At 32.9% G+C, this 17,995-nt stretch overlaps 1 protein-coding gene across 1 annotated transcript in view; it reads left to right on the forward strand.

The window, feature by feature from the left end:
* Nucleotides 1-17,995, forward strand: part of LOC131841983 (uncharacterized) — a 45,761-nt gene that overhangs the window by 14,809 nt on the left and 12,957 nt on the right. The window contains exon 2 of the mRNA XM_059190410.1: nt 16,909-17,184. Coding sequence (XP_059046393.1) covers nt 16,909-17,184 — 276 coding nt within the window. The remainder of the gene's footprint in view (nt 1-16,908; nt 17,185-17,995) is intronic.

Consider the following 17,995-nt stretch of genomic DNA (forward strand, 5'->3'; position numbering starts at 1 on the left):
GGTGTTTCTCTCCGTGACTAACCGGCATTACGCCTAAGTCGTCAGGATACTAGTGATTTTAAAACATACCTATTACAAATAAAGATGGGAAAAGGAATGGGTAATACCTAACGATAGGGAGGAAGGGGATTGTTAGTAATGTGGACTAATGATCCCATTGCTAGCAATATACCATGTCAGATCGACCTCCACGCGGTTCCTCCTGGAAACCATCGTCATACATTCCCGGTGAATTTGTCACGTTGGGCTAACTGATCTGACTTCATGTTCATCCTATCATCCTCCACTGGTGCCCCGCCAGCGTAAACCGATAGCGCAGACGGGTGCAACATTCCATAATCATCCTTTAAAAAAAAATACCTAACGATATTTTTTCTTATATAAGAAGCGAGCAAATTTCTTTTGTACTTTTTCTAGAAGTTGTGAATATTTTGTAGTACTAGGATCCCAGATAAGTGAACCGTATTCCAGCTTATTGCGCACAAAAGCATTATATAATAAAATTGCAGTATTAGGATCATGAAATTGTGACACAGTTCGCATTATGAAACCTAATGATTTATTGGCTTGTTTGCAGATGTTGATGATATGGCCGTGATATGTTTCACTAGTGTCACCAGCAAACACACTTTTACATGCACAGTATACCTAGTGTGGATTGATACACTTCTTACATAACATATAACGATACATATTAAATCTACGGCCTCGGTAGTCTAGCGGCTTAGTAAGCTGTCTTACTTCCGATGGTCGCGGGATTTTTCCTCGCATAGTACAAACATTTGTATTCATATTTATGATTGTTTGTTTCTGGGTGTTTCCAATCCAGTTCGCTCCATTGACTCCGAACTACGTAACTCTATAAGGCAACTTTTGGAAAAATATGAAAAATCACAAGGTCTACATCGATGAATGTCCCCGTACAACATACAGTAAAACATCACATCATAACAAAAGGATTTTCTGTATGTGCACGAACTCGCCCTCATCCTCCAGATACTCGTAAATATAAGGTCCCCAAAAAGGAATTGCAGGATATAATGGAAATCGGAATATGCAGACAGTCAAGCAGTCCATGAGGCCAGTCCACTGAACATAAAAAGAAAAATGGTGAATGGAGAACATGCAGTTATTACTGCGTATTGAATAATACCATACCGGATAGATACCCACTACCAAGTTATTGTATTTCTCCTATATTGCTAGTGGAAAATCCATCATCAGCAAAATCGACATCCGGAAGGCTTATGATTCCATTCCAGCGGAGCCAGAGAAAACAGCTATTATAACTCTATTTGGATTTACAAGAATGAAATTCGGTTTAAAAAACGCGGGTCAAACATTCCTAAGATTTATGAACTCGCTATTCAGAGACTTAGAATCGAAAGTGCATAAACATACAAATTCACAGTTTAGTAAATATTCGACAGCTACGCGTTTTTCACATGTAAACATTAATATCGTAGGACCTACATCCCAAAATAAACGATACGTTAAGTTTTTACAGTTCCAAATACAATTGCAGAAACTGTCGCAAGAATTGTCTACGAGATATGGCACGAATACCAAGTTACTGGCAATTTTTTTCTATGATGAGCAGAAAATCACGTATTATTGAATAATAATAATAAATCACACCATGTATAAAATAGTAGAACAAGAGAATTAGTAAACCATGTGCTCGGGACAAATATATATATAATAAATAAAAACTTAAAAGTGGTAAGGAAATGATAGTCATTCTCTTAATAACATGAATCTAAATAAAATACAGATACATATACAATGGAAAGTTATAAATCAATTTTGTTTGTTTGTGAGTCTGGAGTCTGAGACACTCTTAGGTAAATCTGTCACGAAGTTTTCAGTCAGTGGTTTTTTGTGATCGTCTGTTCACTTTATAACGGATGATGCAACTTTCCGCGTAAGCTGCGAGTACTGTTGACACTCAACCTATCATTGTCTAGGTTGAGTGTCAAACAGTCAAGTCAGTTGCCCCATTGTGCAACGTGACGAATTTAAAAATTATGAACCACAATGATTTCCTTTTTTGGAATTATTGTGATTTATGGTACCATCATATACTGAGTACTTCTGCTATATGATATTGAAGAAATGATGATATCAGAACGGCTGTAACTATTTAGCTTTTTGTTGTATTGGTGTTTACACTAAGGATGTTTATGTATAGTAATGATTATTATACCGGATACGGATGCGGATATGAAATTATTTCGGACCATCCGTTAGTTTCGGATAATTTCGGTTATGGATATAAATTTTGTCGTCGTCATAACAGAACACTTTAATACAATTTGTATCGGCTGCGCCCGGTAGATCATTATCGTGTCTCAATTAGTTTTCGCCCTTATCCTATATTATCCGAAACTTTTATTTCGGATTCGGATGCGAATATTTTATAATATTGGATTTCCGATAGTTTCGGTTATGCTCTCGGAGGTCACTACCATCCTCGGTTTACACAAACCTTTTGAATGTGAAAACAATCGTAAGGAAAAGAAAACTTTGTATTGTTGATATTCACTACACGACACTGCGCAGATTATGTGAAGGTTTTAAAATTATTTTCAAATTTTCAACTTAGTTTTTAAGTACCTATTTATTGGCTTTTAGATTACACAAGCCCTTTATTTATTGCAAATCTATAAACCTAATTTTTATTTGCGAAACGAAGTTTATTACATATCTAACTGCTTGATGCTTACAAGAATATATAATATTCTATCGCAATTCCTTTTGATCTACACATTTCTTAAGGGGCCAGAGAGACAAGAAAGAAGAAATCTCGAAATATAATCTTACAAGACACTATCAAGCTACCAGGCTAGGGTAATATAGAGGTAAAGTCGCATTCTAAGTTAATGTCGGTTTATAGAATTTTTTTAAATATACATTATGAAGTCAACTGCGTAGGCTCTTACAGTAAAAAGTTGAACATTACAGTTTTGACAATGTAAATATTATCAATGAAGACGGTCAAATACTCATAAAGTAAATCAGGCCGATAATTATTTAATCTCTCTGTTTCGCACACGTTATTTTTGTACTTTAAAACACTTAAATTAATATTTAATTATTATTCAATGATACTGTTTGTAAATATTAATTTTTATGATACATGCCACGCCCTAATATTTATAAACTGCATTAAAATAATTTTCGTAAGAGAATATAACTTACAGTGATATTATCAGCAATCAATATCCAAAATATGATAATGTGTCACAGGAAACTGCAAATCCATAGGTATAATAATTACATTAATACATTCGCACTACACACGACTGTATCGACGCTGGCTCGTTGAAAAAAGGTGATTCATCATTATGTTTCACTAGTGTCACCACCAAACACACTTTTACATGCACAGTATACCTAGTGCGGATTGATACACTTCTTACATAACATATAATAATACATATTTATACAAATATAATACATACATTAAATCGATGGCCTCGGTAGTCTAGCGGTTTAGTAAGCTGTCTTACTTCCGATGGTTGCGGGTTTTTTTTTCTTAGCATAGTACAAATATTTGTATTTATGATTGTTTGTGTCTGGATGTTTCTTATCAATATCCTATGTTAAGAATTTACAAAAAAATGTATTCCAGTATTTAGTATCCACAATACAAGCTCTACTAAATTGTCGTGGGTTATTATTATGTATATATAAATCTATTTACGTAGCTGTCCTATATTTGTAACTATACTCACATACACTGAATTAATATAGAAAAAAGAATACAATTACTCATATATTGGATAATGTAAGGTAATTAAAGTTTCCATTACGAAGATAAAACAAAGGGATTTGATTAAATCCAATAATTGTACTTAAAGAGATTAATATAATAATAGAATAACTAAAATTAAACAAATCGAAAAACATTAATTTCAATTAGCAATTCAAGGAAGCTAAATTTATTTATCGCTTTAGTGATATCTTGGTATTTCCGTTAAGTTAGATGATAAGATATAGAGAAAATAAATTAAAAGTTGTGACGTAGACACAACACGACAAAGTTTTTGTTTCATGTAGCTATTATATTATTTATTACACTTGAAACTAAAACTTTCATATATTATGGAAAATTCCAGGCCATTACTATAGAATACATAAGAAAACAAAAACAGTAAAGGGTCAGCAGTTTCATAACATCACTTTATTTATGTGAAGTGTTTGTCACACTATGTAAAGCAATGTATAAATAAACACTAAATGTACTAAAGTAACTAGGACTTTAAATTAAACATTAAATGTGTATATTTATACCTTTCCTGTATGGAGCTCAATGTCAAAGCTCTCTACAAGTACTACTATCAGATCAAACCTCTCAGCAATATTGCAAATGCTATGTTACTTTATCCAGACTATATGCAAAAGATTGAAATTTGTAAATAAATACTTTGTTCTCCGGTACGTAGCGTGTTTGTATAATGGAATAATCAAAGAAGATTTCTTAGATAGTACTATTGTGTATTTAACACTTTCAATTTAGTAACTAATATGTTCTTATTAGAGAAAAAATTACGGTAATACGAATGTAAGAGGAATGTAGGTATTAATATACCGAAGGATTACATTATTTTTCAACTTACTACGGTGAAGAAAAAATACCGAGTGTATATATGTATATTTGTTATATATAACTTATGGCCACGTGTAATTTTTAATATTATTTTGAAAAATATCTAACTATATTGCATATAAAGGGACTGATTACGGCGAGTCATAGAAGTACTTAAAATACTATTTAGTAATAAACTGCCAGTAGCGCTCTAATTGGTATGTATTTATTAAACAAATGTATGAATGTCAATGAAAAGCTATGGATGTTAAATGCGTCTATATGGTCGAAAACTTCACTGTGCGAGATATGAACATACTTCTTTTTATGGCCAGATCAGTATCCATAAATGATAGCATAATTCGACAATTCTCATAGTACTATCCAACCCCAAACGAAGCAAAGCTTATACTATGAATACTAAACTACTGGTAGAAATACTTAAATACATTAAGTATATAATGTACAGAGAACGTATCAATACATATAATTATATTTAACTACCGAAAACATAGTATTATTACCCTGCAACAGTGGTGAATACGACGTGGTCCAGTCGGGAACGAGAAGGTACCTTAATCAAAGTAAACATCTATTCGCTCCATTGACTCGGAATTACGTAACTCTATAAGGCAACTTTTGGAAAAATATGAAAAAATCATATGAGATGGCACAATTATCAAGTTATATATATTTTTCTATGACGAGCAGAAAATTACGTATACTGACTTCATAAAAGATGTTAAAGATAATATTAGCCGAGTTACAGACATCCCACAGAGAGAGAGTACAAATTACAACATATTTGTTCATACTCGCTTAATGCATTGCTCACACGTGTTCCTGAGATGTGATTACGTTCGATTACGCCCAACGTTGACTCTGCCCTTCAAAGGACTATTTTGTCAAACGTAAAGGAAAAGTTTCCACAATTAAGCGTTACGAAAACAAATGTGTCAATATTTGATTTGATAGACTTAAGCCAACATTCATAATAAATAACGAAGAAATTGCTGGCGAGACAAACAGAACACCGTTCGTCAACAGCTGAGACAGCCGACCTTTGAAAGTGACACATAACGAGTATGTATGCACATCTCTTCCTACAGTAAGATTTAAATTGTAAAAAAAACTTTATTTATAATTTATATTGTTATTAAAGTGCAGATTATCGTAAATTTTTCAATTGACTACTGTAATTTCATTTTATGTGTGTGTAATATTTTTTTTTCAAGGGGCACACAGTCTAGGTGACTAATACATCAACAGATTAATTGCAATTAATTATGACTAGTAATAGACTCAATATTGCCTTCTAAACTCTGCCGTGTCTGAACTGTATCATCCGTTACATTTTCCTATTTAAGATCAATATTTTTATGTACATTTTGTCAGTCTATTATTTTAAGATAAATATAGTCCGTAAATAAAGAGTTTAGGAAAGATCATTTAAATATGCAAACAGATATAATCGTATTTTATTATTGAGTGACATTAAAAATCATAGGTACATTCCTTTTTTATATTAACAAATTTAAATGGCCAGTAAGGTACCATAACTTCACGTATCTATTCTAGATGGTATAAACTAATATATTATCATCTATACATATAAATAAAATTTGAGTGTCTGTTTGTAATATTGAAATCGTTTTTTACTACATGCCTATGAATGTGAATACGAGTACACCAAAAAACCACTTTTTACAATTTTTGTCTGTCTGTTGTTTGTTCCGGCTGATCTCTGAAATGGCTGGACCGATTTTAACGGGACTTTTTGGCAGGTAGCTGATGTAATAAAGAGTAACTTAGGCTACTTTTATTTTAGAAAAATTAAATTAAATTCCACGCGGACGAAGTCGCGGGAACAGCTAGTCTGTAATATATATATCAACCGACTACGTCTTATATGTTCCCCGCAACACAAAACAGTCTATCTTCACCTGAAATTTCATTAGATTAATTTAGTTGTGAATAGATAACGAACAGACATACCAGACAAACTTTCGGATTTATGATATGTTTAGATAATTATGAATATGTATATGTATGGAGGATAGAAGTGCTATATTTGAACCAATGAATGTGTGGATTAAAAAAATCTTACTTCTTTTGTAGACAGAAACAATGTGGACATGTATAAACTGTAAAAAAAGTAAGTGAAATGTAATGATTTATATCTAAACATTGTCGTCTATAAAGAAAGAAACATGATACTTGAAATAACAAATAAGTCATCGACCTACCTAATGATATGTGGTTATCCTCGCCTGTATGCATGAACAGCACCACGAACATTACGTCATCATGTGACACTTGTGATACCTTTAACACATTTTCAGTCCGGAGGACTATGATGGTGGCCATGCCTCGTACACTGTTATTTCTCTGCTTTATACATTGGCTTTCATCCAAAATAAATCTTGTAATGCAAGTTGTTTAGAGACTGAATTGATGACACTAAGATACCTTCGCAAACGACTTTGTACAATTATAGTAAAAATTATCGAATAATAATAATAAATATACCATGTGTAAAATAGTAGAACAAGAGTTTTGAGTTTTGGTAAACCATGTCCTCGGTACTAATATATATATATATAATAATAAATAAAAACTTAAAAGTGATAAGGAAATGATTTAACAATAATATGTGTTTATTCATTCTCTTACTAACATAAATCTAAACAAGTACTATACAATGGAAAGTTATTTGTTTGTTTGTGAGTCTGGAGTCTGGAGGACTCATAAATGAGTCACGAAGTTTTCACTCACTAGTTGTTTGTGATTGTCCATTAGACTAGCTGTTACCGCGACTTTGTCGGTGTGGAATTTTACTTTATTTTATAAAATAAAAGTTTTTTTTAATAATTGTAGCCTAAGTTACTCCTTATTATATCAGTTACCTGCAAATAAAAGTCCCGTCAAGATCGGTCCAATCCTTTCAGAGATTAGCCGGAACAAACAGACAGACAGAGAGACAAAAATAGGTTACAAAAATTGGTGTATGTACCGTATTTATATTCATGTATGCATGTAGTAAGAAACGGTTATTTTATTTATATGTATGATGCAGTTTTCTACGTAAACTGCAAGCGGGGCATCGGTAGACATATAGGTTATGGTAGGTTGAGTGTCAAACAGTTAAGTCAGTTGCCCCATCATGCAACGTGACGAATTTAAAAATTATGAACCACAATGATTTCCTTTTTTGGAATTATTGTGGTTTATGGTACATTGCCACCCATATACTGAGTACTCCTGCTTAGTAACAATACCCTCCCATTCAGATGTATGCAAATATGATATTGAAGAAATTATGATATCAGAACGGCTGTAACTATTTAGCTTTTTGTTGTGTTTGTATTTGTTCAATATTAATTACTTGTAGTTGTGTTTACACCAGGGATGTTTAAGGATATGAAATTTCGGATACGAATAGGTTTCAGATATAGGAATGATTATTATACCGGATACGGTTGCGGATATGAAATTATTTCGGACCGTCCGTTAGTTTTGCATAATTTCGATTTTGGATATAAATTTTTTCGTCGTCGTAACAGAACACTTTAATTCAATTTGTCAAACTATTTGTAAATGTAAAATAGCTCACAAGTTACGAATAGGTATGATAAAATGTCAACAGAAGTGTTCGCGCGTCTTCTAAAACCATAAAAAAAATATTCTATAATATACCAAATGGCGCTGAAGTTCTCCTCCTGGAATAAAATATTACGTATTATTTCGTATATTCTTAAATTTGTAAAATTAATACCAAGTAGCTCCCGCGTCATGTCTTCCCATATTAATGTATCAGAAATGTATCTTATTCGTGAAGTGCAAAAGTTATATTTTCAATCGCTTTTTTATGATTTAAAGAAAAACAATTTACCTTCTTCTCAATTTCGTAAACTGGCTCCATTTATTGATTATAATGGACTTATAAGAGTAGGAGGAAGATTATCTAATAGTAACTTACCCTTTGAAGCTCAGCATCCTGCATTGTTACCTAAACACGATCATATTACTCATTTGATTATAGATTATTATCACCACGTGCACTGTCACACTGGTGCGTCATTATTAACTTCATTGTTACGCCAAAAATATTAGATTTTATCAGCTAGAAGTGTAATTAAACAAAGAGTTCACTCTTGTAACAAATGCTTTAAAGCTTCTCCATCTAGTAAGGCGCCAAAAATCGCAGATTTACCTTCGTACCGCGTGCTTGAAACGAAAGCTTTTGTGCATACCGGTGTGGATTACGCTGGACCTATAAGTATAACTCTATGTAGGCGTCGCGGCCAAAGATCTCAAAAGGCATACATTTGTTTATTCATTTGTCTAGTAACAAAGGCTGTACACATTGAGTTAGCCACAGACCTATCGTCTGATGTTTTTATTTCTGCTTTTAAACGCTTCATATCTCGACGCGGACCTGTTTCATATCTTTATTCCGATAATGAAACAAATTTTGTTGGAGCAAAGGCTCAACTTCAAACTTTAGTACTTAGCCATCGTATCGAATGGCGGAGGGATCATATCCCTCCCCGCGCACCTCACTTTGGAGGTGCGTGGGAATCAAATATCAAAAATATAAAGAATCATCTATTTCGTACTATCGGTTCTCAATTACTCACGTACGAAGAACTATTAACAGTATTAACGCAAATTGAGACAATTGTAAATTCAAGGCCTCTTTGTGTACTCACTGAGGAGCCATTTCCAGAACCACTGACTCCTGTGCATTTCATTATGGCATCTCCTCTTTCGTACTTGCCAATTGTACGCGTATCCGAAGATACTCGAAGTATTAGACAACGTAAACAGCTACTTGATCACATGGTTGGAAGCTATTGGTAAAGGTGGCATTTAGAATACCTTAATAATTTACAAGTGCGACAGAAGTGGCTTGTTAATAATGAGAATATAAAACCCAGTACTGTAGTATTAGTGCATCAAGATGATGTACCTCCGTTACGTTGGCCCTTGGGCGTTAGTACTGAAACATATCCTGGATCAGACGGCAAGGTACGTGTCGCGCTAGTAAAAACATGTAGTGGTTCGTACAAACGTCCCGTTGTAAAACTTTGTTCTTTACCATCTCAATAACCCAACTTAATAAAATTCCATAGTTAATAAACAACATATAAATATTAGTATAGTATCATTTAATTTCATTCCGTTATTTCTCTAACTCTTATTGAAAATACTACGTATTCTCAAGGCCGGGAGAATGTTCGCGCGTCTTCTAAAACCATAAAAAAAAAAATAATAAGTTGGTAAGCCGCCACACTGCTTTTTCCCGCCCCCCTTTCCCCTGCTCAATATGGATATTTAATTATTTGCCGCCATCTAACAAGTGAAACAACCACCGCATGCATCAATTTTTAAAAATCAAGGAGTTCCTTAATATTATAACAAATTGTATTTGTGTCGCCAGTGTGGTGTATTGTAATTGAAAACTTCAAGTGCTTCAAGTCGCCGACGCAGATCAACTATACTATAATTTGTGCAATTTGGGTGAGTTCCTTAATTTCCCTATTCCTACGATCACTGCAGTGTGGCTAAAAAATACATCAAGAAGAAAATAAACAATGCACGCGGCTTGTGTATCGACTGCGCCCGGTAGATCAAAACAAATTGTTATTGTTAACGTGTCTCAATTAGTTTCCGCCCTTATCCTATATTATCCGAAACTTTTATTTCGGATTCGGATACGAATATTTTTTAATATCGGATATCCGATAGTTTCGGCTACGCTCACGGAACTCCCTACCATTGTAGTTTACACAAACCTTTTGAATGTGAAAACAATCGTAAGGAAAAGAAAACTTTGTATTGTTGATATTCACTACACGACACTGCGCAGATTATGTGAAGGTTTTAAAATTATTTTCAAATTTTCAACTTAGTTATTAAGTACCTATTTATTGGCTTTTGGATTAAACAAGCCCTTTATTTATTTCAAATATATGAACCTAATTTTTAATTCGCGAAACGAATTTTATTACATATCTAACTGCTTGCTCCTTACAAGAACATATAATATTCTATCGCAATTCCTTGTGATCTACACATTTCTTAAGGGACCACAGAGAGAAGAAAGAAGAAAACTCGACATATAATCTTACAAGACACTATCAGGCTACCAGGCTAGGGTAATATAGAGGTAAAATCGCATTCTAAGTTAATGTCAGTTTATAGAATTTTTTTAAATATACATTATGAAGTCAACTGCGTAGGCTCTTACATACAGTAAAAAGTTGAACATTACAGTTTTGACAATGTAAATATTATGAATGAAGACGGTCAAATACTCATAAAGTAAATCAGGCCGATAATTATTTAATCTCTCCGTTTCGCACATGTTATTTTTATACTTTAAATCACTTAAATTAATATTTAATTATTATTCAATGATACTGTTCGTAAATATTAATTTTTATGATACATGCCACGCACAATATTTATGAACTGCATTAAAATAATTTTCGTAAGAGAATATAACTTACAGTGATATTATCAGCAATCAATATCCAAAATATGTTAGTGTGTCACAGGAAACTGCAAATCCATAGGTATAATAATTACATTAATACATTAGCACTACACACGACTGTATCGACGCTGGCTCGTTGATAAAATATGTTTATCACCATGTCTTTCTTAGAAGGAAGGTGGTTAATAACTGACGCTTAAGTAAATGTCAGACAATTTTTATTCACAATCAAGTGGCCGCGTCTGAGATGCTCTACCGCAGTCAAGGTTCTGTCTGTACAACAGACTGAGAATTTTTAAATACTCATACGTATTACGAATATCTTGGTTATAGTACTATCTAATCAGGTTTTTATTTCAATTACAAATAAGTACAGTGCAAACAGGTACATCCACCTGCGCTTACTGTATGTATACGTATGTTGGCGAAGCACCAGTGGAGAATTCTGACATATTTACCAACAATGAATCAGGATGGTTTCTAAGGAGTACCGAGTGATGGTCAACCTGACATGGTACAGTAGTGAAGTCACTATTTCCCATTACTACTAATAGTCCCCTTTCCACCGCAACATCTCGTAATTAGTGCCTTCATCTCATTTTACTGAAGCAGTTAATAACTTACCCAAATAATTAATAAATTACATATTGGTTTATAGCAGTGGTTCCCAAATAGTTTTTACTGCGTACCACTCCATTGCGTACCCTTTATTGTAGCAATCACACTAATATTATAAATGTGAAAGTTTGTGAGTGTGTGTGTATGTTTCTTTACTGATAGCCGCACGTACTCCCTGATGCAACTTCACGTACCCCTAGAGGTACGTGTACCACTAATTGGAAAACACCGGTTTAGAGGTTTAAAAGTGTAAATTGGGATAATTTAATTTCCATTAAAAATTCAGGAGCGATTTAAACGAGCGCTTACGACTCTCTTCCTTCTTCTAACAAAGATTTATTACCTTAGAGATTGCTTCAAGTTCAAGACGCCATGTCTGAAATTTTTTAATTTATTTTCAAGTGCCAAAGTTTGTTTTTTTTTTTTTATTTTATCATCCGTCTAGACGTCTAATTAGGTAGATATATATTTGTAACTTACAGATGCTTCCTCTATCAATGTGACTAGCTGTCCTTGATTCTAGGTTAGTAAATCTCTGTTCAATAAAGCCTAGTTACATCACTATGACGTAACTTTCATTGTTATATTTGTCAAAATTGTTAAATTGAAGGTCCGTCAAGAAGTAAATAATACCATATGGGCCATTAAACTCTCCGAGATTTGTTTTTTTTTTTATCTCTACTTACCTAATAACTTTACATATTAAGGAACTAAACACATGATGAGTCCAATATATGCACGCTAAATTAGGGTAATAACCAGATAGATGCGGATAGATGACGATGAAATTGCCTCCTAATTCTTTAAATATTACTTTTATACGAACAATTTCTATGTATGTAAATAGTTTAATTATTTATGTTGAAATACTATTTTTTTTTTAGTTACAGATTTTGCAGAATTTTGCATTTTGTAGAACCCTTTGTTTTGAGGATAGATGCCTATCTGTATGCAAGGCAATGATGAGATACCTATCCGTAGGTCTAGTTACCCCACCATGAAAATACTAAGAAGGATCTATCCTTCTTAGCATTTTAATAAAGGGCATCTGCCCTTAATACTGTGTCAACGAAAAACTCAACCAATGATGAAGTCGTTCTCTTCCTCAAATATTAATTGCTTCCAAGAGACATGGGTAGAATAATGTAAAGCTTTTTTAAAAAAACTTTTATTGTTGTCGTTTTAAATTATAACAATAATAATAATAAAAATAAGTTGCCATCTCCTCTCCTTAAGAGGGGAGATGAGATTTTTTTTGGAAGTTAGGAATAATAATAATAAAAATTTTAAAGCTTTTGCACACTTAATGAGCCAAGATATTGAGGTAATAGAATATATAACAGATTTAATACTATTTATAAAGTCACACAACGGCAAATACCTGTAAATATTTTACGTGTTTCTGAAGTTCGCAGCGAAGGTGATAGACAGCGAACATGCACAAGCGAAATACATTCTCATTGAACAACAGTCCGTGGATAATTAAGATGCGGGGTGACTTAGGCTCCGACATATACTATTAACTCTTAGTCACAAGTTTCGGAAGCATAGTTTTTATTAAACGTACATTTTAAATGCAATTGTCTTCAGCTGTATTTAAGGTGTAGGTAACGTTAAAAATTAGGTACGTCCTTGTCATTTCAATGTATAGGTGTATTAGGTTATTTACTAACTAGTATTCGGGTATTTCTTTTTATGCCTTAAGATATAAACCTATGTATATCTGTCATATCTATCGTCATGTCAAATTCATATACATAGAAGAACATATTAGTCCTGTAACCAATTATAAAATTTAAAAATTAAGTATGGATATTACGATTTTTTTATTGTACGCAGACTTCGGGACTTCTTTAAGATTACGGTACTGCATTTATTCAGTTTACAAGTATACAGTTTAAAAGAGGATAAAGATAAAAAATATGTTTTTAAATATAATATTAAAAAAAATTATTACTTTATTCTGATACTATGTATAATACTTTATTTTTCTTACCTATATTAACCAATGTACTTTAACTGCAAAAAAAGCATGCTGCAATCAAACAGCCTCGGTCTTTATTAATGATAATGGGATGATGCTCCCGCCTGGGCTAACGGTTTAGGCTGGCGGGGCACTAATGGAGGATGATAAGACGAACATGAGGTCAGGTTAGGGGTGAACCGCGTGGAGGTCAACCTGAGATAAACAATCAATGTAATTTAGTATCTAACTAGCTACTCGCTCCGGCTCCTCCCAGGTGTACATGTATCTAAATATATAAAACTCAAAGGTGACTGACTGACATAGTGATCTATCAAAGCACAGCCACTGGACGGATCGAGAGATCTGAAATTTGGCATGCAGGTGTTATGACGTAGAAAGAATTTTGATTAATTCTACCCCCAAGCGGATAAAATAAGGGATGGCAGTTTGTATGAAACTTTGTCAATTTTAAACCGATCGGGCTGAGACATTGCATGCATAAAGCTACTATGATGTAGGCATCCCCTAAGAAAGGATTTTGATAAATTCCACCGCTAATAATTTGAATTCTAATGATATACAGGATGTTCCAGAACCTTAAGCCAAACCATCATGAGAAAAATAAAAAAAAGCTATCCCACGCAGGTTGAAAATTATGGTCAATGAAGAAAGACTTTTAGTTTACTTTAACCTTAATGATTACCTACAGTTTGACCATAAAAATGTGGTGAAACTGTAACCATTTTTCTTCCAGTAAACGTAAATTAAACTAGGTCAAGATTATTCATTATTTTAAAAATTTTACTTAAAAGTTTCGATGTCTATCTGTCTCGCTCCCCTCATGGCAAACATATCCACTATCCATCTCTCTGATCATTTTGCCGTAACATTAAGTACCCACCAAAAGCTTGTGCGAATAAAAAACATTTGAACTGAGTAAATAGGTTAGCAAAATCGGGTTATTTGAGGTTTTTATTTTTTTACTCGTTTTTTTAGTATGAAACTAACAAGTATTGTAACATTTTACAATCCTGATGAAAGACGCGAACTTTTAATCGCTTGCCAAGGCACTTTAGTACCTTTTTTTTAATAGGACGTTTAAAAGTCGATAAATTTTAAATTCATAGTTTTATTTTATTAGTTATAAATAGACTTAATTCAAGAAAACTTGGGGCAATTCTGTCATTACTTTTGACAGTAGTTCTAGAAATGTAGAGTTACGGTTCAAAAGTTTAAATAAACAAAAATAATAAAAATTAACCACAATAACTGAAAATAGAATAGGTTTTCTTAAATGCCCATAAATTTCAAACTGCATGGGATAATTTTTATTTTTGATTTTTGTTGTTTGTGCTCTTGTTGGTTACAAACAAATCTGGCACCCCGTTTCGGCTTTCTGGGACACTCAGTACTTACATAATTATGTCTAGTTTCATGTAGATTCCAATAAAACTTTATTAGCATTGTAAAATAAATTGAAGTAGTTCAACAGAATAAGTTGTTGACTATAAAAAGAACGCCACGCCATAAGAACGAAGTGGTTTGTGTTCGAAAAATAAATCCATAAACACAACCGAAGTTTTATTTTGAAGATCTTTAACTCTAACATTCGTAATAGCAGTAAAAACCGAAACAATCGACTGCCATAAATTTTAGTGTCCGATTATATGATCATTAGCTATTTATTTACTTTTAGATATTCAATTCAATGTAATGGATATATTATAGTAACAACATTGTTATCACTGTGGCTGCTTAAATCCACAAATATGATTCATCTCGCACATCTGATACAACAAGTGACGTAATCGTGTTTACGTTGTCGTAGACCGCATAAAGACAATCGAGATATTGGAATAAATACTGTACGAATTCGTATAGCGTATATAAAAAATATGTAGTTATAACTTATCACAGACTAATGCGTAAGTATTTATGATTTTATGAAATCCATTAATCATGCTTTTATTAAGCATGATGGATTTCATCAAATACATAGTTATATACTATGTAGTAATTTGCAACGTTCATAAATATAAATTTGATTACCTATCTATAGTCAGATATAAATCTATTCTATACAAATATTAAAAACGTAAATAACTGCTGTCTGTATAGATATGAAAGACATGAGCAAAAATATTATTCGATAACTTTATCAATGTAATAAAACCAAAAACAATGAATATTAGAATTTTTGTCTGTATAATGTCATATTTATTTATAGCTAACTACTCGCCCCGACTTCGCACAGATGTATATGTATTATATATATAATCCTTCCTCTAGAATCACTCTATCTATTTAAAAAAAACGCTTCAAAATCCGTTGCGTAGTTTTAAACATTTAAGCATTAGCATACATAGGGACAGACAGACAGCGACAGCGACTTTATTTTATACTATGTAATGTTGATGATGTAACTATGTAATGATTAACCAAGAGCCTAAAATATAAGATTAAAATTTCTAGCTTTATAAATGACAATACTTCCGTACAACCTTTCAACCCTTTATAACACTTACTTCGCAAAGTATCCCAGGTCCTTTATCAGACTCTAGACTATATATAAACTATCTAGGATAGCGATCTTAATAATTATAAATGTGAAAGTTTGTAGGTATGGATGTTTGTTATGTTTTCAGGCAAAATCTACTGAATGGATTTTGATGAAACTTTACAGTAATATAGCTTATGCGTCAGAATAACACGTAGGCTATATTTTAAATTTATATATTAAAACCGTGGGCACAGCTAGTATACATATAAAGCACTCAGTACAATACAAAAATAGACACAGCCGTTTGAAAAGAAATATTAGTAATGCGCGGGTATCCATCCCGTGGAATTCCCACATACTGACGTGGCTCTCTGTTTAATCGTTACATCAGACGCGAATAGCGTCTACCTAAATTATATTAAATAATACAGAGTTTTTATACCATGGTGGAAATAAACCTATCTCATGCTAAACGGCTACCGTAACCGTGGACGACTGAAACACCAGGGGTGTCATTTGCGCAATGCCGACTCTTAAAAAATCTGATAATGGTATAATGAAAAACCCGATGCTGTAGTAGTTAATACATTACACAATCTAAGTGTATGCGGGAGTAAGCTCATCTGAAATCGCACTATCCGAGGTCTATTATGTCGAGGATGTGATGATGAGTCGATAGTGAGATAAAGAAATAAAGAAGAGTGTGCAATATTTACTTTTTTTTTTACTAGTGAATGAAGCGCAGTGCAGCAGAGGCCAGTCCGTCACCTTCGTGCGATGGTCAGGGTTGACCCCTGACAAGGCTGCACCAGTGTTCGTGTACACAGCTAGCGGCGATGAGGACTCCTTGATAGGGTCTTGCTTGGCAAGGTGCCGAGAACTCGAAGAATGCGCTGCTTTGGTGGTGTCACATTCTACCGGCAACTGCCATGGTGTAGCGCTTACGACCGACTTGCAACTGAGAGCGGACAACGACGCATCTTATTTTAAGAAAATTTGCATAATACGTATGTACTTTAGCTTTAATAAAGTAAAATATGTATTAATGACTACGGGAATTCCAAGAAAGCAACTTATTATCATAGTATTTTATTTGTACTATAATACATATAATACATGTAAGTAATTATGTATATTAGTAGATAATTTATCAATCTGGAAAGGACGGTCATCGAGTGGTGACTTCGTTTTAACAAGTGTAGTGTACAATGTACCACACTAGATAGTCGATACCTTGAAATTGATGTATACTATTATTATCTAATTTTTACTATTCTATACTTCGTTAGATTCAGAATGTTAGAACTTGTGTAGGACCATTTTTCCTTTTGTTACACCCGGCAACATCCGATCAAAAGTGAGTTTTAGTCGAAATCGAACTTTCGGCCTTGTTCTTTGTGCTGGACACGAATGGAACCAAAACCGAAACTTATTAAAACATATTTAAAATTACGATTATTTACTGAAACTTACTGTTTTATAATATACATATATACAAACAGTTAAATATTGTTTAATAAAATAAAAACAGAATCTTTAAAGTACGTAACAAATATATATACGACCTGAGTATATTTTTTTATTACTGAATGAATGACTTGGAAGTAAACAAGTTTCGTTAGAGTGCTTTAAACATACATATACTAATTAGTAGTAATACGTAATTGTATTCACAATACTTTAAAGATAAATGTAATACCTATTTTTGGAGATTTTTATTACCTAGTTATTACAATAAACATTCTAGGACAATCTAGGTACATATTTATTAGAATAAAGATTATTTACATTTCTAATAAATTTTACCTTTAATCACTA

Source organism: Achroia grisella, unplaced genomic scaffold (assembly GCF_030625045.1).
Source record: "Achroia grisella isolate CSIRO2021 unplaced genomic scaffold, CSIRO_AGI_Agris_v1 utg204, whole genome shotgun sequence".
NCBI classification, from domain to species: domain Eukaryota; kingdom Metazoa; phylum Arthropoda; class Insecta; order Lepidoptera; family Pyralidae; genus Achroia; species Achroia grisella.